Consider the following 20,607-nt stretch of genomic DNA (forward strand, 5'->3'; position numbering starts at 1 on the left):
GCCTCTCTCCTCGTGGCTTGTGTTCACAATGTCATGGTGTTTACAATTCCATTGTACTTGGTTTTTTTTTGTACTGGGGATCGAACTTAGGACCTTGCACTTGCCAGGCAAGTGTAGTGCTACTAAGCTACATCCCAAGCCTTCAATTGTACTTTTGCCACACACAGGTGCACATTCCTAATTAGTCTTGTGCATTCTGTTTTGTAGTTAGCCATTTTGGATTCACATTATGTTTCACTGAGACTCATTCCCAGTGGATTCCTTGCTCATTTGCACTGCTCTATCACACATCAATTACAATCTTTTTTTTTTTTTTGGTACCAGGGATTGAACTCAGAACCTTGCACTTGTGAGGCAGCTGGCAGCACCATTGAGCTAAATCCCCAGCCCATCAATTACAATCTATTAACTGATTTGCCTACTGGTTGCTGTTGGTTTTTCTCCCCTTGGTTTAATATAAAGGCCTTCTATGAATACTGGTGTCTCTGTACACATACAAGGTTTCTTTATAGCACAGATCTAAGAGTGAAATTGGCATACGTATCTTCAATTAGATATCACCAAATGATCTGACAAAGTTGTGGGGTCAATTATACTTTATTGGCCATGTTTTGGAGATATACACATTTTTTATATTGAAGATATCAATCCCATTCATATTTATTGCAAATGTTGCTTCAAGTTTGCCTTTTAAAATTATTGAGTATAAAAGCAAATATAATTAAGCTATTAATGTTTTAGTGATTACTGTTTTCCATTTCCTTCCTTTTGCCCAAAGTTATTTATTAAATACCCCAATCTTTCTTGATTCTTTGGGCTGCCTATGTACAGTTCCAGGTTGTTTTTGTGTTATTTTGCCTCAACAAGCTGTGCCTAATGCCAGTACCATGCTGCTCTGAAATACTGTGGCTGGGGATATAGCTCAGTGGTAGGGTGCTTGTCTAGAGTTCTTGGGTTCTTAGGTTCAATCCCCAGCACAGGGGCTGGGGAGGTTTAAGGGCAGAAGGTAAATTATTTGTTTTGTTTTGGTACCAGGGACTGAACTCAGGACCTTGTACTTTCAAGGCAGGCAGCGGCACCACTGAGCTAAATCCCCAGCCCGGGAGAAGGTAAATTATTTGAGGCTTTATATTTTACTATCTGGGCAGGCAAACTGATCCTCATCTTCAAAATGTGTCATTTTTTTCCTCCACAGTCATTTCCTACACTGATTTACTGACAAAGCAAGGGTCTATGCAGTGCTATCAGAAGTTATTAGGAATGCATACCCAAGGAGGCTGAGGCAGGAGAACTGCCAAGAGTTCGAGGCCAACCTGGGCTACACAGCAAGACCCTATCTCATAAATAAATAAATAAATAAACAAACAAACAAATGTATGCCCAGCTAATGCCACTATGAACTAGATGAGCACTCTTTCAACCTTTTTAGCCAAAGAAACTTGATCAAACCTTTCACTGAAGAAACAATAAACAAAGAAAACAAAGAAAAGTTGAGTTGCTGATCTACAGTGGAGTAGAGGATTGAGGGCGGAGAATGAGCAGTCTGAAAACCTGGACTAGGCATTACTAGGCTAAGTCACAACGGGACAGCTGCAAATGGGACTTGTGTAGGCTGAGATCTATCACATGGACTCCCTGGGGACATGCAACATTATACAGCTTCATCAACAAATAACTGAGTAACTTCATTACATATGAACGTTAATCAAATATTCATCTATTATAAATGCTTCATTGTGACCAATTTAGTTTTGGTGGAGAAAAAAGGAAGAGATTTTCTTTAAAAAAAAGAAAAATTTACTTTGAATTGTTGACAAGTACTACTGCGCAGAACTCTCCTATATACTGTCCAAACTTCAGTGAGTACTTTTTGAACCAACCTGTATTTGGTATTTTGACCAAATGTCATTCATATTAAACTTTTATTGTGGGTTTGGGGTGTAAGTGAGTGGGAGAGCATTTGCCTAACATGAAGAGGCCCTAGGTTCAATCTCAGCAATACAGGGAAAAAAAGGATTACTATAAAATCCAACTTACAGGGCCGGGGATTTAGCTCAGTGACACCACACCTGCCTTGTAAGCACAAGGTCCTGAGTTTGATCCCCAGTACCGAGAAATAAATAAATAAATAAATAAATAAATAAAATAAAATTTAAAAATCCAACTTACAACCAACCAGGCATCTTCCTCCCTCATACACTAGCAGTTCATCATATGCTTAAAGGCAAATGAAGGGAAAACCCTGATCATACCATTCTCTTTTAAGTAAGGTCACAGCCATGTGTGATATCCAGGGAACATGTCTAACTTAAACACCAGGAACGGAAAGAGAAGATCACTTTCCTGGTCTTGATACGAGGTTTTCTTAATACTGTGTGTCATTCTGAGTCTATCAGATAAATGCAAACAAATCTGTCTAAGGCTCAACTCTGTAATAAAATGCAGACTCCAGGTAGTCTGGTTTTTTTTTTCTTTTGGTACTAGGGATCTAATTCAGGACATTTCACTTGCCAGGCAGGCGCGGTACTGCTGAGCCACATCCCTGGCCCTAAGTAGTCTTTTCTCCTTCATTTTGGGACACACAGAATGCCATCATTTCAAACTGAAGTGAATCAATGTTAATCAGATGAAGGGAAGTACCCTGGGATCTAATTTGTTATCAGTCTCTCAAGGAGAAGAACAGTGTATCTCACCTATCTTCTAGGCACAAGAGATCCTTTTCACAACCTAGAATAAACCAAGATGCAATTACTCCAAAACTAGCTGTGAACTAACTATTTTGGTTAATAAGGTGTATGCTGTTATCCAGTTAACTACAGCAACAGCTACAGTAATGTTCTAAGGGTAACAAGTGACATGAGTGCAGAGAACAGGACTACCCACTATCTCAAGGGAGAGGACACTGACCCGCCAACATGAATATTTTGGTCCACCTGCAATGAACTGGGAAAAGACACACTACGACAACTGGCTCTCAGGGTCAGCCAGTTCAAAGGTCCCTTTACTGTCCTCCCTGCAGCAATGACTCTCCAGGGCTCCTGGTGTTAAATGGAGGGCTCAGCATCAGGGAGATTTGAGTTTTGGTTTCTGGGATTTGCTAACAGTTTGAACCTGTGTAGCTTATTCAATTTCTCTAATCTCAGTGCCTTCTTCTGTAAGATGCACACCCACTTTCCTATCCCTCTACTAGTTTCCCTGAGATCACCATTATGCAGGCAGCACAGGAAACAGTTACTTACTTCTTTTTCTAGTGTCCGAAACATCTGGTTGATTACACTTTCCAGGAAAAAAGTCATAGCCTCCCATTGCACAAAGGCGGGTGAGAAGATGGAGCAGAGGCTTCCCTCACTGGTTCCAGGTGCAGGGGAACAGGCTTTGAAACACACAGCAAATGCTCATCAGCAAGGCAGGGTCAGAGAAGATGGAGACAACAGAGCCTCAGAGACCACCCGCGAAACTTGGAGTTGAAGGAATATATCTAACCCCTTGCAGCTTGGACAAAAAAGACCAAGTGAAGCCTGGCATGGAGGTACACAGCTGTAAGTACTCTGGGAGTACTCTGGGAGGCTGACGCAAGAGGATCACAGGTTACAGCCCAGCCTGGGGACTTACCAATTTAAGTGAGACTGTCTCAAAATTTAAAAAAGTAAATAAAAGACTAGGCATACAGGCCCTGGGTTTAATCCCTAGTACCATAAATAAAACAAGCCTTAGATGGATTGGCTTGCATTTATCTATTAGACTAAGTATGACATGTCTGAAGGCAGAAAATGGTTCCTGTCCAATTTCCATGTCTAACAAAGAGCTGTCTGAATTCACCTCTGGGAGCCTTGTCTGTTGAGGATATGTGTGTAAGCATCAAAAATAGTGTCTGGTCAACTAGAGGCACTTGATAAATACTAATTAATTTCTCCTCCACTTTACAAGCTGTCCATGAGAATCTAAATAATTAAAATATTTGAGACCATAAAGAATTGTCCCACCAAGGAAATGATGTATGCTATGAAATGCAGCTTCACATCCAATAGCCTCATAACGAGTGTAAAGGCTATGTCTATAGAACTGTGTCCTCTTCCAAATTCACAAACATCAAAGCACATCGCTCAGACAGCCACAGACAAAAAAATTTATCCACTACCCTTTTGCTCCCATGTAGTACACCATTTGTTAGCTGCATCTTGATGCAACATAGCTGGGTCTCCTCAAAATTTCAAGTTATCAATATCAGTACTGATTGTAAACCCAACTGCTAAATTTCATAAAGGTCAAGTAATCAGTGTACTTGGAAAGGACCGTACTTGCTATGGAGCTTTTCTAAACAGTGACTCGCACGACTTAATTCATCCTTTTCTGCTTTACTAATCCTGCCATGTGCAACAGGCATTAGTGAGACAGGAGGCAGAAGATGCGGAGTATAGATAGGTTAACAGGCAGATGCTTTTGGGTAGAGGGAGGTTATTCTAATCTTATATAGAGTGGGGCTTTCCAAAGGGTCTGGGGTGCTGAGTGACATGGGAAGGCCCTGTACTGTTCCCGACGGGAAATTTTGTGTGAATTTACTAACATGCATTCAGCTGAAAAGTTTCCAAAATCCAGGTCTAGACATACAACTTGTTAAGATAAGGCCCCTGAAGTAAAGCAATAAAATTATCAACAAACAATTGGTTGATTCTATTAGGAAAGAAAAATGAAAGCAAAGCTGATAGGCTTTACCGATTTAAGCACACTTGAAATGTAGTGTTCTGTTGACTCTGTGTAAAGCAAATTTAAACACCTACTCCTTAAGATGAAATCAGAAAGTGAGGAAAGCTACTTTGTAGTAGTATTAAGATGTTTCTCCAACTAATGACAAAGGTTTACTGCCTATGTACAGGTTTGGTACAGTACTGCACTAATGTCCAGCAATGAAAAGAACTTACAGTTCACAGCTCCAGCATCTACAGGGGTTGAAAGCTGATACTTCAGCCATTCCCCGGCCATCTGGAAGCTGGTCTTGGTATCCAAACGACAAGCCATCCTCATCACTTCTCCTTGTTGGGCTCGGGAGGCTGCACAGGAAGGATATGATACAGTGACTGTGGATGGTGGTGCTGAGTGGATGTCTGGTCATTTACTCACCCCAGGGGAAGTGATCAGACAAACTGTTCTACAGGTTCCTGTCCTGAACCTAACAGTTGTTCGGTAATGTTTTACTGAGTTAATGAATCCAGGAAATATTAAACATAATCTATTTCCGGAATGTGTTTTACCAGCCAGATCCTGTAAGTAACAAATGAAAACTGGCTTCCCACTTTTGTTGGAATTCAAGGGAAATCAGGTTGGAAAGAATGTAAAATGGTGCAGCTGCCGGGGAAAACAGTCTGGTAGTCCCTCAAAATATTAAACATGGAACTGTCATATTATCTAGCCATTTAACTCATAGTTATATATCTACGAGAAACACAAAAATATGTGCACAAATGGTCACAGGAACATTATTTGTAACAGCCAAAGGGTGGAAAGAGCTTGAATATCCGAATATCCATCAACTGATGTAGAAATAAATAAAATGTGGTAGTGCTACACAATAAAGTATTAGGATTAAAAAAAAAACACGAAGTACTGATCCATGCTACAAGAAGGATGAATTTTAAAAACATAATGCTAAATGAAAGAAGGCAGCCACGAAAGGTCACATATTCTATGATTCCATTTATATGAAACGTTCAGAATAGGAAAAACACAAAGGCAGAAAATAGATCCCTGGTTGCCCAGGGCTGGGAGAAATGAAGAGACTAGGGCATGATTCCTAGTGGATACAGAGTTTTAGAGGGTACTGAAAATGTTCTACAATTAGTCATGATGGTCACACAACTCTGAAAATCTAAAAACGACTGGATTGTATAATATTAACAGGAAGAATTATATGGCAAATGAATCTAACCTCAATAAAGGAATTTTTTTTTTTGGTACTGGGGATCGAACTCGGGACCTTGTGTTTGCAAGGCAGGCACTGGAACCACTGAGCTAAATCCCTGGCCCAATAAAGAAATTTTAAAAAGGAAGAAAATCAGGCTATAGAAAACCTAGAACGGTTAGGGTACTAGGATATAATAGGTTTTCTCACTCTTTCTGGGAAGAAAGAACCTCATAAGAAGATGGTATTTAATCCTAAGTGTCTTAAATATGGATACTCTCCCCAAACATCAGTGTGCAACGCCTATCTGTGGGGTGGAAATGGGAATTTAGTGTTGAGTAAAGCAGTCCCAGTGCCCTTCTGCAGAGCTTGAGCAGAGATAAGAGATTGAGCGGGCTGCTGTCCAGACTTGGGGCTTAATAGGAACCCAAATGTCATGCACCAGAATTCATGAACACCAAATACCACTCTGAGAGTGCTGGAGGACTCCCAGGCCAGTGTCACTTACAGTTGAAGAAAGTGTTGAAGTCCTCATCACTATCAAAATCATATCGGGAATATTCGCAGCTTGGACTGTCTGTCTTGGAAGGAAAACCCATCTGGAAAGAGAAAAGCAATTGGGGTAGAAATAAAGTGAGTGCTTAAGCTTTGGGGGCTCAAGCACTTTGATTTATTTATTTAAAAGCTAAGGGTGAGACATGTTACAGTAAATAACTGCAGTACTTCTGTTCTACCCTATATCCAGTTTGCTCCTGGCTCCAATATTTCTGAGAGTGGCAGAAAAGAGAACACTTTTAGTTGAACCCTTTTCTAGTTTCCTGAGGGAGAATTAAATCCTGGAATTCATTTGGGATCGAAGAGTATGGCATGCAACAAGGAAGAGTTGAGAACTACTTGTCTTGTTAAATGCTGAATACTTAGAATATGTAGAGCTGTATGTTTCATTTAAAAAGTATTGAAGGCCATGCCAGAGAACTACTTATTTTTATTTTTGTTTTCTTTTGAGACAGGGTCTCATTATGTATCCCAGTCTGGCCCTGAATGCAAGGAGATCCTCTTGCCTCAGCCTCCCAACTCCTGGGATTACAGGTGTGCGCCCCCACTTGAGCTATGCCAGAGAATTAGAACATAGTATGTGTATGTGCTAGGTGAATTCCTTCAGCAACAAGGGGACACGTGAAAGGGTCTCAATCTCATGATTTACAAACATAAAGAAATCTATGAACTGTAAGAACTCTTAGAAGACTGCACAGAATTCATGAGCAACTTTACCAAGGCAGTAAGCAATCTTTGCCTTAACTCTCAGTCCCTGCTCATATGCCTTGCTACAGACCTGACCTTTAGAAACAACCCTTAGATGTCACCTCATCCTAGGCCAGTGATAGCGAAGCTTTTAGACCTTTCAATGATCCAAACAGCTTACTGTGGCAAGTGTCATAGGTTTGCCACCATAGTCCTACAAGCTTCCTGACTCCCGCACTCCTCTGTGCCTGCAAAGCATAGTGCTTTTAACTCCTGAACAGCATTTACATCAATGCTCTTGTCCTAGCTCCTAGCCCGGTATTTGATACTCAAGTGCTCTACAACATGGAAAAGCACTTATAACAACCAGTATGGATGACTTTCTTCTTGAAGAATAAGAGAATATGCCCAAGGAAGGGGTCTTAGTGACCGTTAGTGATGCTATTCAAAGCCCTCTTAAGTGCATTCACCCCGACTCCACACGCTGAGGCTCCTGTTATACCTTGACCAAGTTGGTCATAGAAGCACGAAGGTATTTCGGTAAGATTGCTAATAGCACAGGATCCCGAGATAGGACTTCATGCCTGAAGAGGGCTCCCCAAGTCATCTGAGTTGAAGAACGCAGAAACTAAAGCAAAGAATAAACAAAAATTTTAGTTTAATTAGAATTGTACTTGGCCAGATCATCATTCAGCCTAGTATCATCAACTGTATCTTCTTAGAAACCGATGACACTTGGAAACTGCCTCTACTGCAGTGCCCAGTAACTGCAGTGTTACAGGAGTGCATGTTCCAGGATGGGCTGAGGGTCGGGTGTGGGTGCCAGAGCATGTGGCCTGAACTCTACCACTTTCTTTTCTCCATCATAGACTGTACTGGAATCTCAAGGTGATAAAATACAAATCTTGAACTGGATAAAACTAATTTTATAAAAACACAAACTTTTGTATTTAAAATCTCTTTAGTACCAAATCATGTGACACCCCCAACATCTCTAGAACATTACATGGGTCTCAAGGAGGGTGGGGGTAGGTAGGCTGCTGAGCTGACAGTGCAATGCCTGACTCCAGAAGAGGACCCAATACTCCTCTTACTGAAATGTCTCCTACAACCAGGCCCTAGGGCTTGGAGAGTCACTATACACAGGAACTGTTAATATTTCACGGCATAGCACTGGATTATGGTTTACCTGACTAAAAAATTGAGATGTTATCTGCATAAGGTTTACCTGACTTGGGTGGGTTGTGAAAGCAAGAAAAGATTCCAGGTATTTCCCAAAATTCATTGGTGTTTCTACATCAGAGTCTCCGCCCTACAGGGGAAAAAAGACCCCAGGTTAATCACAAGGATTTGGAGGGGTGTGGGGGAGGGGAGTAGCAGAAGAGCAATAAATGCAGAAAACTTAAACCCTCACAAAAGTCACAGGCTAGGCGTGTGGCTCAATGGCAAAGCACTTGCACGCATGCAGTAAGGTCCTGGGCTTGATCCTTGGTAATATAAAAAAGGTTTGTTTCAAAAGGATTTTATAATTCCTTTTGGCTAAAGAAAGACAACATTTCAAGGGTTAAAAAATAAGAAAGCTAGCCAGGAATGGCAGCATACAGCACACGTCTATAATCCCAGCACTTGGGAGGCTGAGGCAGGAGGACTACCTGGACTCCATAAAGAACCTGTCTCAAAAAAGAATAAAAAAAAAAAGAGAGAGAGAGAAAGAAGCTAGCCAGGCATGGTGGCACACGCCTGTAATTGTAATCCCAGCACCCCAGCACTCGGGAGGGTGAAGAAAGAGGATCACTTAATTTGACTCCAGCCTGCACAACTCAGACATTATCTCAAAATAGAAAAAGTAAAAAGGGCTGGGAATGTAGGTCTGGAGGTTGATCCCTAGTACAACAAAATAAACAAAAAATAAAACAAGAAAACCTCTAAAGGCCACCCGCCCCCTCCCCATTCCTGGTCTATGGAACTGGTGTCCTTGTTCTGAATGTTCCCTTCACATGGCCCTTGCTCACCAGCAGCGCACACAGCTGGCTGCCCAGTGCACACAGCACCTGGCAGAGTCTCTTGAGGAAGACGTAGTGCTTTTCCACCAAGCCGCCTCCATCGGCCGTCCTGCAAGAGAACAGGGTGACAGGCTGCACACTGACGGCCAGTGGTCTGTACCTCACCAGTCATGCCTCAGTGATTAGCAAAGTTAAAAACAAACAACAAAACCCTAATACTGCAAGACTGATGCTACATATGGTTCAGGGTGATCTCCTCCTTTACTAACACCTTGATAGTGCTCAGTATTCTGGGATGGTGACGTAGCTTTGAGGACTGCATAAAACAACACAGCAGATACACAAAAAGACATGGATTGATGCCCAGGGAGGACAGGAACAGAGACCTGGAGAGCAGGCATCAATTCCTTACAGCACTGGTAAAATAAAGAGGACCAAGATAACAACCTGACTTTGTCTCACTTGTCCAAATCATTTAGTTTGGCTCTATTGGCCAGTAGAATCCAAAAACCTATTAAATAAAAGAAACAAACTGATTTGATGGCAATACCTGGCCTGAAATGATATAGGACTAGTCACACTAACCACAATGCACAGCAACTTGTATGAACAGCAGCCACACCACTGACCCTGTAGCCAGCATAGGGAATGGAGAAAGGAGGGCCTCCGAGTAACCAAGCCAGGCCCTGGGGAGGACAAAGGGCAGAGCGGTGCTACGTAACCATGGGTGCGGGACACATACCCATTGCAGAAACAGAGATGAAATACCTCTGTGTGCGCATCAGTGTCTCTGCACAAATAAGAAATGACTCCTAGAAGCAGTAACTACAGTGACTACTGCAAATTCCTTCCACATAGAAGTGCTGTCTCTTCAGGAAAGAAAGCCATGATAAAGAAATGCCACATTAGAGCAAATAGTAAGAGATTTTAAGTACTTCATGTATGTCACACCTTTTCATGTGTCCCTAGGACCAAGAATAAGATTATCAAAAAGAGAATGTTGGAAAAGCTTCAATTATTTGCAACACACAGCTCCATCTGACCCTGGTAAGAAACATATCAGGAAAGGTTTCATTATTTTCCAGAAAAATTAGAAAAAAATAAGCAGAAGCCATTCTGTGCTTTATGCATTCATCTCTGTTTGTTCCTGCTGCCCAGGAGCCTCAGCACACTGGGCACTGCCTACTGAGGGAGCATGGAGGAGTTCCTGGAGCTCTGTCCAACAGGTCTAAGCACTCTCAGGCCTCGCTGTCAAGGTTCCTAGAGACCCAGGGATCACTCGAAGCAGAGAATCTAGCTGTCGTGTGTGTGTGTGTGTGTGTGTGTGTGTGTGTGTGTGTATGTGAAAGTGAAAGTGAGTGGGTGCTGACTGATGATTTCCAAAGGTTGAACAGTCCTTTGAAGAAGGCCTTCTTTTCTTTTCTTTCTTTTTTGGTACCGGGGATGGAACTCAGGTCCTTGTGCTTGCGCAGCAGGCGATGAAACCACTGAGCTAAATCCCTGGCCCAAGAAGGCCTTATTTTCTTATACAAAAACAGTTAGTTGACTGCTGACACTTAGGTAGGAACTTAAGACATATCCAAATTAGATATCAAAAAGAAGAAGAAGATAGAAAATGCATTTTGGGGCTGGGATGTAGATCAGTGGACAGCACATTTAGCATGCACGAGGCTCTGGATTCAATCCCCTGCATGCATGGGACAGATATGTGTGCGCACATACACTGAAAATCACAACATTTTGGGGGTTTAGCCACAACACATTGAAAGGTACAGATACTCACTGGGCAGCAGAGAGTATATAATGCATGGCGACATCTCCAAATAAAACCATCAAGGGCTTCCGGTCTTCCAACTTGCCCTAGACCCAATTACAGGAAAACAATCACACATACTACATTTCTAAAAACCATAAGTTACTGGTGTCTTCTATACTGATATACTCAAATGTACTGACTTTTCATATAACCAACCTCCCAAGAGCTTAAAGAACATTAGAAAAAAGACAACTCTTTAAACCAAATCTGGATAAGACATATTTTTAAATGTGCTGTGCAAGAACGCTGACACAACAGCTAAGTAAAGGACATCCCGTAGATTATACTTCTGTGGAGAAGAGTGAGAGTCCTGTTAGCCAAGACAAATATGAAGTCAGTGCACCTACCATGAGATTCTCTGACATAATGGTAAGTGAACTTTAAGCATTAACATTACTTTTATGTAAGGGAAAAGCACCAAGAATCATGGTTGTTTCAACAGTAGCCTGACAAACCTGTATATTCTGCCAATAGGTCCCTGGAACACTGCAAATTGGTCTTAAGAGACATGGGGAGGTAGGAAGCTGGCCTCAAGGAATAAAATGCCAAACCTCTAAATGTCTTTCTGCCACAACAGGTGATTGAACATATATGCTCCCTAACACTTACACTTAAGAGTAGGAGTCAGGGCCTGGGGATTTAGCTCAGTTGCACCGTGCCTGCCTCACAAGCACAAGGTCCTGAGTTCAATCCCCGGTACCGAAAAATAATAATAAATTTTTTTTAAAAAAGTAGAAATCAGCTTATGTGCAACCTACTTTTCTACTGACAGCGATGAGAAGACACTCAGCTGCTCCCAACTGCAGCTCCTGCTCATTCAGAAGCAGGCACAACATCTCCAGCAGCTTGCAGTTCTCAGCTGTGATGTGACTCATGGACACCCAGTCGATGTAGCCAGCGAGTGTGTTCAATGCTGCAACTCCGACCCGACAGCTGGCCTGAGCCTGTGCAAAATCACCCGCAATCATGAAGTCCTAACACCTAAGGATGCTGTGGATATACCTGAATTTATATTTTCTAATTCTAAAAGAAAACAAGTTTTAAAGATAGGTATTCATGTAATGGTTACTGATAGGAGATTCAAAAGTTTTCTTTTGATACATAACCAATGGGATTCTTTGGCATTCATCAATATGACTATGCTGACATATGTGGCCATTTTAACTTTTCCCAAGAAATCCCAAATATTAAATATTTACCCCCTTTCCACTACAGCTCAATGGTCAAAAAAAGCCCAAATCTGAGGTCAGTAAGCATATGTATCCCTGCACCTAGACACCCTAAAGAAGTCTCCCTCCAACACCATGAAAAAGAGTGCTCTTACCTTTGACTCCTGAGAAGTATCTGTTTTCTGAAAGAACAGTGTAAAAGAATCAGATGCTTTTGATAAGCAAAAGGCTACACAGCAACTTTCTACACCCATAATCAATGCCCTTAAGTAATAATTGTTAAATACAGGTGCAACTTTCAACCTTGGAAAAGAATATAACTTTACTAAGAACACATTAACTGATATTCCCCTAAGAAGAACAGGTTAAAGCAAGAAACAATTAAATGAGTCCTATTTATGTCCCTGTGTGTATGGGCATATCTATAGGAAAATCATGTACACAAAAATATTAGATGCTAAATACATCAATATCATGGCTGTTCAGGACACATATATACAGAGGGTTGATTTTTATCCTTATATTTCAAATATAAAAATGTGTTTATAATTCATAAGCATACAAAATTAATATTTCCTAAGGAAGGAACTACTAAAAATAAAATTAGTAACTCCTTACAATGATTAAAGAAGTATCACATGCAGGAATAGCAACTTCTGAAGTACCCGATAGTTACCACCATTGGGATTATTAAAAGATTCACATGACAGCGCCCAAGCCTAGACTCTACCCTCCACTCCAACAAACCGTCCATGATCCTTGGGGCCTGTGGAGGGGGCAAGTGATGACACGGGAGACAGCCTTTTCATCCCTTTGTCTCCTGTTTGCTCCACTCCCAAGTGGGAAGGCAAAAAGATGGTGGCAGAGGTGTAGGAATTAACAGACAAGTTCAAGCCACAAAAGCTGGTCCATGTGCACTGATTTAGGAGATGGTGAAGACTGAATCCAAGGCAAAGGAAGGTGAAGAAAGACAGATTCCCAACTCCCACCAGAGTCCTTGCCAGCGGCCCTGCTCCACTCCATCAGTGTCCAACTATTCATAACTGGAAAGTATTTGAGAACCAACGGACTTCACTAACTACTACAGCTGTGAAGAGAAGATTTTTTTTTTTTTTAACACTACACTGTTGTAATGCTTTTCTTCTTTAAAATGCAAATAAATAAATGGCCCTCAAGTGAAACTCTGTATGTCCTAACTTTCCCAAGAAAGTTTCTTCAGTATTCTACAAATATATCAGGTTCATAGCTTGAGAGATTTCTTAGCTCATCTCACACAAATGCTGCTGCCCTACAGAGAGGAAACGCCTTCTTTCCTATGGGATGTTATCCTTTTCAATCAAAAGAATTCTTCTCTAATAAAACATCTCTACTGAGAGCCATCAACACTAAGCTACTGTTACTTCCTTTATCTCTTTTTTTTGATCCTGCGGAGTTGAACTCAGGGCCTTCCTTGTACATTCTAGGCAAGGACAATAGCACTGAACTACATCTCTTTTTTGAGATATGGTCTTGTTAGGTTGTTCTACCTGGCCTTGAACTTCCAACTGTCCTGTCTCAGGCTCTCGACTAGCTGAGGTTATAGGTATACACTGCTATGCTGAGCTCCTACTGCGATTTCTTTGATTATACAAACATATCAATTTTATGAAAAAGTGCCCTGAATCCTATAGTCTAACACCTCAACTTAGGGATAAAGCATCTGAGTTTCAGTCTGTCCATCTCCCCAACCCTCAATAAAGACAGGTTTTAGGGTGGGGGATTTAGCTCAGTGGTTCTGCCGCCTGCCTCACAAGCGCAAGGTCCTGATTCCTGGTACCAAAACAAAACAAAACAAAAAAAAAAAACACACAAGTTTTTAATGCAAATATTTTCTCTATGTTTTTCTTTAAGGAATCTTGGGGAGGTATTCAGGAAAAGAATTCATTTTAGTAAAAAGAATGGGTGTGAGGGCCGGGGATTTAGCTCAGTAGTTTCGCGGCCTGCTGCACAAGCGCAAGGACCCGAGTTTGATCCCCAGTACCAAAAAAAAAAAAAAGCAACAAAAAAACCCCCCAAAAGAATGGGTGTGAATTCCACTGCAACTATTATTAGAGAGAAGATTTTCACTAATTTATTAGAAAGGATCTGGGGCTGGAGATTTAGCTCAAGTGGTTCTACCACCTGCCTCGAAAGCTCAAGGTCCTGAGTTTGATCCCTGGCACCAAAAAAAAAAAAAAAAAAGAAAAAGAAAGGATCTTCAATATCCTCTGAACCTCTGGAGACAATATCTTCCAAATTTAGGGCGGTTTTGAGGATTAGATAACATACAAAATGTACAAGCAAATTTATAGCTCGTATTACATATTCACTTTAGAGTTCTTCCCCATCTCATCATCTGCATTACTGTCTAGAACTTCTCTACAAACAAATCCAATATAGTTGCCAGGGGCAGGAGAAAGAAGTTATTTCAATTCTTCTTACTTTGTGAAATAAGTGCCTACAAGAATTCTAGAAAAGGGATTTTTAGCCTCAGCACTGTTGACATTTCAGGTTAGATGGCCCTGTCCTGGTGGGCTGCCTGACTTAGGGTGTTTAGCAGCATATTTGGCCTCTCTGCTAGATGCCCGCAGCAATCCCCTCAATTGTAATAAGCAACATTTGGCCCCTTGGGGTGGCCAAATCACCCCCACTGAGAACATTGTATTAGATTAAACTTAAACTAACTCTTTCTGAAAGGTATCTCCTAAAAATGACAATGGTCAGGAAGACAATGTCCAGCTAAGTTGACTTAAAACAGGCAAACGTACTCAGAAAAAATAAAATACCAGAAATCATGCAATAAAGACAAATAAACATGGCACCTGTCTACTGCAGAAGGGAGCAGGACCATAACGTAACAGGATGCTATCCTGATCTAGGAGAAATCTAGGTTTTCAAATATTAAGTATTCAGTTTCACTTTTATGCTATTTTAAGAATTTTTTTTTTAACTATAAAAGGAATTACTTAAAAAAAATTTTTTTTTGGTACTGGGGATCGAACTCAGGACCTTGCGCTTGTGAGGCAGGCGGTGGCACCATTGAGCTAAATCCCTAGCCCAGAAATTACTTTTTTAAATAGGGAAACCCACTAAATTGAATTTCTGAGAAAAAATATCTGTTCTACTTTTTCTAGTCATTTCCTAGTTTTTTGCTTATAAAACGGCCCTTCTTAGCTAGTCAACATAGCACACACCTGTAATCCCAGTTACTTGGGAGGCTAATGCAGGAGAATAGCAAGTTTGAGGCCCAGCTGGACAACTTAGCAAGTTCCTATCTCAAAATAAAATAAAAGGGCTGGGGAGTTCCACAGGCTCAATCCCCATTATTGCTAAAAGACAACCAAATAAAGTAAATAGAGTGACTTTTTCCTGCTGCTGAATTAGATACCCTACTAACTTGCTGAATGAGCATTTTAACTAAAAACAAAACATGTACAGTAGAAAACAGGACTCTTGTGGGGTGGCGAATACCTTACCATCTGCTGGTACTTGTTCACATTTTCCTGCAGTGTGTTGAGTAGGAAACTGAAGATACTCTCCATGTTCTGGGTTAAGGTTTGCTGAATATCCCTTCTTCTTTGAGGGGGAAGAGTCTGAAAGGTCACTACATCTTCTGCCAGGCGCAAAAGGATGAACATCACCAATTCCGTCTGTGTTTCCTGTACAACAGAAATAAGCTAGCCGACATTAGACCAGAACACTTTTTTTTGGGGGGTACCAGGGATTGAACTCGGGACCTTGCGCTTGCGAGGCAGGTGCCAGAACCACTGAGCTAAATCCCCAGCCCACTTTGTTCATCATAGGAACATCCAAGCTATGTTCTGCTGACAGAGCAGCAGCCAACACCACCAGGCAGCAAGCTCCAGGGTCTGCTCGAGAACAAGCCCTCCGTACCCCTTGCCTGGACAGTGTGTCCAGCTCCGCCAGCATGTCGCGCCAATGCTGCGGCCACTCTCGCTTGATCATCTCTACCACGATTCGCGACAGACCATCTTTAATGTGGTTCTCCTCTTCCAAAATGTTCATTGTTCCCTGAAAAAGAACAAGGGATGTTCAGGTGTCTGCAGGACTGAATTCCAAGTGGAAAATCTGGGCTATCATTTATAAAACTCATCGGCATGGCCAGGGATTTAGCTCAGTGGTTCTGCCACCTGCCTCACAAGCACGAGGTCTCAAGTTTGATCCCCGGTACAAAAAAACCAAAAAAACCTCATCAGTAGGCCTGCTTTAAAACTAAAAGCAGCAAACTTGTTTTCCCTATCTGAGTTACCTGTCCTGCCCACAAACTGAACACTCTTCTCACTTCAGTTTAAATGAGGATTGCATCAGCTAATGAAATAGCTCTCATACAGAGCTAGGAAAGCATCACGGCTCTTTACAGACCAGTGACACTCTCATATTGCTTCATGGTTTTTTTTTTGTAGTACTGGGAATTTAAGGGCCTTCACAATGAGCTACATTTCTAGCCCTTTATTGAGACAGAGTCTAGCTAAGTTGCCCAGGTTGTGCTTCAACTTGTTTGCACCACTATGCTTGGTTTGCTTTATTTTTTTAAAGAGGGCCAAGGTGGAAGACTATAGAAACAACTATACATTGAGAGGCTGATAAAATGGGAGAGTATGAAGGAGCAATTATTTTATTAATAATTCTAGTATGACAGAATATTAAAAAAACTAAGCATCCCTTATGAAGTGTGACATCAAGACTAATGAATCATAGTATCCTCAGCAAAATAGGGCTGGGGATGTAGCTCGGTGGCACTGTGTCTGCCTGGTAAGCACAAGGTCCTGAGTTTGATCCCTAGTACCAGGGGAAAAAAGAAAAACTAGCAAAATAAAAGTCCTACTTGGATAAATTAATTCATAATTTTGAAGGGAATAATTTTTCCTATTACGGCATGAAAGGGGTAGGAATTCCACATTTTGTGGCCTTTGTTAAAAAAAAAAAAAAGATTGTGAACTTAAAACATGCTTAAAGTCATATTCAAACACTTTAAACAAATTCATTCCGCATGTTTTTTTATTACTAGTGTCACATGGTAGTTCAGTCTGGAGAACAGGTAACAATGTGGATAGTGTTTCTTTTTTTTCTTTTTTTTTTTTGGTACTGCGGATCAAACTCAGATCCCTGTGCTTGCGACACAGGTGCTGGAAGCACTGAGCTAAATCCCCGGCCCCGGATAGTGTTTCAATCTAAATTAGATCTAACAATCTTATTCATTCACTTGCTGAAAATGTTTAACCTCCTCTGCCCTGTATGATTTTAAAAACAGAAGTCAACCCACAAGGGTACCTGTTTAAATCTAGTCAGAGAAATGCAATAAATGACAATTTCTTGCAATGGTTCTTTTTTTCCTACAAAACAACAGTAATCACTATGGTGCCTGGCCTGTCACACCTAGTGAATTTTCACACCCACAGTACAAGGAACCCTAAATCCCCAGCCATTCTGTCCTTACATTTGCAATCAGCTCCATGACACTGTTCTTCAGGAAGACCTTCTCCAGGCGAGACATGCTATTCCACCGGAACCTGCCACACAAATGCAAAAAGCAACAGAACCATGTCAGATGTCTTTTCTTCACAAGAAAATAGCTTTGACTCTTGCATTTGATTATGCTGGTGATTTCATTAAGAAATTCTAGGGCTGGGGATTTAGCTCAGTGGTTCCGCCGCCTGCCTTGCAAGTGCAAGGATCCGAGTTCGATCCCCAGTACCCTTTGGAGAATGGATAGAAGAACACTTGGGAAAAATGTTTCAACTGTGCTGTGGTCTACTAATTAGAATCTACAAAAGATTTATGCCACTAATCAGCTTTTCTCTCAAGATCTTACTAATAGGCCAAAAGTAAATGTACATCTAGGACGACTCCAGTACTGTAGTTGTTTTTCAGAAAATCTAAAACTTTGTGGGGGAGCGAGGGGGTGAGGGATACTGGGGATTGAACCCACAGCCTTCACACAAAGCTTATCCTTATCCTTCTTGAAATTTGACACAAGGTCTCTCTAAATCACTAAGTTGCCCAGGCTAGGTGCAAACCTTCAAAATTCCTGCTTCAGCCTCCCAGAGAATTGCGATTATAGTTGTGTACCACCATACCGGGTTAGAAAATACAAATCTTTTTTGCGGGGGAGGTACCTGAGATCGAACTCGGGACCTTACGCTTTCAAGGCAGGCGGCGGAACCACTGAGCTAAATCCCTGGCACAAATCTCGATACTACTCCCTATACTGTTTTATAGTTGTAGTAAAATTCTAGAAAAACTTTGGCTAAATCTTAAAATCTGACTTTTCTGAAACATGTTGAGGTAAAAAGACTCAAGTTAGGAGTTTTTAGTTACTCTTATATAATCCTGCTTTCCATATGCCATTCAGGGATGACCCATATTCAAAAAGAAAAAGAAAGTCGTGGTGCCTAATCAGAAATTTGTTTACCTACACATTGAATTTCTCTAAAAATGCCATGAGGTCTGCTTAGCATAAACTAGGAGCTCAAAAAACCACACAAATAGAGTAGCAGCTATCGGCTAAGATTTGTTGAATGCTACAAAGGTTCAAAATCATGAATGAGGATAAAAATGAACGTGCAAGTTATATAAGAAAGATTTGTGCTCTCATGGCCCACAGCAGTCATATTTTTTTTTTTTTTTTGGTACCGGTGATCGAACTCAGGACGTTGCGCTTTCGAGGCAGGTGCCAGAACCACTGAGCTAAATCCCTGGCCCCACAGTGGTCATATTTAAGAGTTCCTTACTTGACAACGTGTTCCAATATCTGAAGACCAAAATGTCTGACGATGGCAATTTGTGTTTTCTCAGCCAGCCTCAAGCCACAGTGGACACAGATAGGGCACTTCTCTTTAAACTCTTCACAAAACTGAAAGAAGCAAAGTTAGTATTTTCCTTAGGGAGCTAAGACAAGGGGAGCGAAAAAAACTTAGTTACAAACCCTAGATCAGTATTATGCAAATAAAGAATTGATAAATGTTTCTTCCACTTTGATGGTACATTTGCCATGCTGTGGCCACCAGTACCCTTACTAACAGTGAAAAACTAATTGGGTGTAAAGAAGTAAAAAACTGTTAGAAATACACCCCAGAAGTATATAGTGGCAGAATGACAATTCCCAGAGTTTGCTTTAGCAACTTGGGGGGTGGGGGGGTGGGCAGGTCAAAACAAAAGTATTAAAAGCTGAATTTAAGTGACAAGTATATGCACAATGGCTGTAATATTCTTTACTTTTGTGCCTATTTTAAATTTGGGGGGGGCTAAATCAGGGTCTCACTTTGTCATGCAGGCTAGCCTTTAACTCACTATGTAGCTGAGGCTGGCCTTGAACTCAAGGCAATTCTCCTGCCTCAGCCTCCACTAGGGCATGTACCACCACACGTGGCTAAATATTTCATATGAAAAAACAGAACCCTATTGTTTCATTCCAGATTCTGTGGCACAATACTGCAAAGTTTCTTCCAAGTGGCGGTGACTCTAAGAAGTTACATCACCTAAAATACACAGAAGAAGCACCTATGGACACTGTTTAAAGGGGGATTAGCTGGATTGTAGCAGCATCCCCATTAGTATTCCATTCCCAAACTACCAAGCTTGTGTCAGTCCACAGACCACAGCATCACAGACTCAAGAAAACTACTTTCAGAAAACCAAAGTGCCCTTGAGAAAATGCAAAGTAAGTGGTAAAAGCTCAGCTTTGTACGACATAGCCTAAGAAAAACAAGGGAGGGGTACGCGGATTAGCCCAGAAGTGCCCAACCACCAATGTACTAAGTAAGGATGTCAAGACGGGGCACAGAGGGAGGTCGGGTAGGACGAGTCAGGAGGGCATCTTTGTCTTCAAAGCAGGGAGGACCCTCAAGAACCAAGCTGGCATTGGGGGCGGGATGTGCTCGGGCGCCCTGATGGGGCGGGGGACGGGACTGGGGTTGAAAACCAGTGCGGATCGCAGCAGAGGAGTCGCAGGGAGGGGGAAGGGCGGCGGGCAGGGGCCAAGGGGCCTGGCAACGTCTGGGGCGAAGGGCGGGGGCAGAGCGCGGATGGCGGTGCGGGGAGGCCCAGGCTCGGAGGGGTCGCGGCCGCGCGGACGGGCGGCCGTACCCGGAGCGCCAGGACCCCAGCTACCTTGAGGGCTTCCAGCCTGTAGCGCTGAGTGGAGGTGGGGTCCATCATGACCGTCACTGCTTTCACCAGCTGCTCGCACAGCGCGTTCACTTGATCCATCGCCATGGCTGGCACCACGTGCCAAGAGCACACGGCACGGCAGTCTCAGCAGCACGCAGTATCTATGCCTCCTTCGGCGGGACCACACGTTGGGACCGGGCCGCGGCGGGCTGGGGGTGGGGAGCAGGAGGAGGAGCGCGAGCCACAGGGGCTGGAGCCGGGAAGGACCCGGCGCTGCGCACGCGCCCGACCTTCCACTGCGCATGCGCGCGCGGAAGTGGCGATTCCGCTGTG

General features: G+C 42.2%; 1 protein-coding gene across 2 annotated transcripts in view; it reads right to left on the reverse strand.

The window, feature by feature from the left end:
* Window positions 1-20,573, reverse strand: part of Xpo5 (exportin 5) — a 40,039-nt gene extending 19,466 nt beyond the window's left edge. For both annotated transcript variants that reach the window (XM_004846490.4, XM_004846489.4), the window contains exons 1-14: window positions 20,275-20,573; window positions 18,897-19,018; window positions 17,603-17,675; window positions 16,039-16,176; window positions 15,621-15,803; window positions 12,282-12,308; window positions 11,716-11,901; window positions 10,925-11,001; window positions 9,151-9,250; window positions 8,367-8,450; window positions 7,641-7,766; window positions 6,405-6,495; window positions 4,920-5,048; window positions 3,240-3,373 (exon numbers count right to left, since the gene is read on the reverse strand). In XM_004846490.4, coding sequence (XP_004846547.1) covers window positions 3,240-3,373; window positions 4,920-5,048; window positions 6,405-6,495; window positions 7,641-7,766; window positions 8,367-8,450; window positions 9,151-9,250; window positions 10,925-11,001; window positions 11,716-11,901; window positions 12,282-12,308; window positions 15,621-15,803; window positions 16,039-16,176; window positions 17,603-17,675; window positions 18,897-19,018; window positions 20,275-20,379 — 1,575 coding nt within the window. In that variant the 5' untranslated portion in view covers window positions 20,380-20,573. The remainder of the gene's footprint in view (window positions 1-3,239; window positions 3,374-4,919; window positions 5,049-6,404; window positions 6,496-7,640; window positions 7,767-8,366; window positions 8,451-9,150; window positions 9,251-10,924; window positions 11,002-11,715; window positions 11,902-12,281; window positions 12,309-15,620; window positions 15,804-16,038; window positions 16,177-17,602; window positions 17,676-18,896; window positions 19,019-20,274) is intronic.
* Window positions 20,574-20,607: the final 34 nt, after the last annotated feature.

This window comes from Heterocephalus glaber, unplaced genomic scaffold (genome assembly GCF_053883595.1).
Source record: "Heterocephalus glaber isolate CG9 unplaced genomic scaffold, H.glaber_assembly_v1.0 deba00001497, whole genome shotgun sequence".
Taxonomy (NCBI): Eukaryota; Metazoa; Chordata; class Mammalia; order Rodentia; family Bathyergidae; genus Heterocephalus; species Heterocephalus glaber.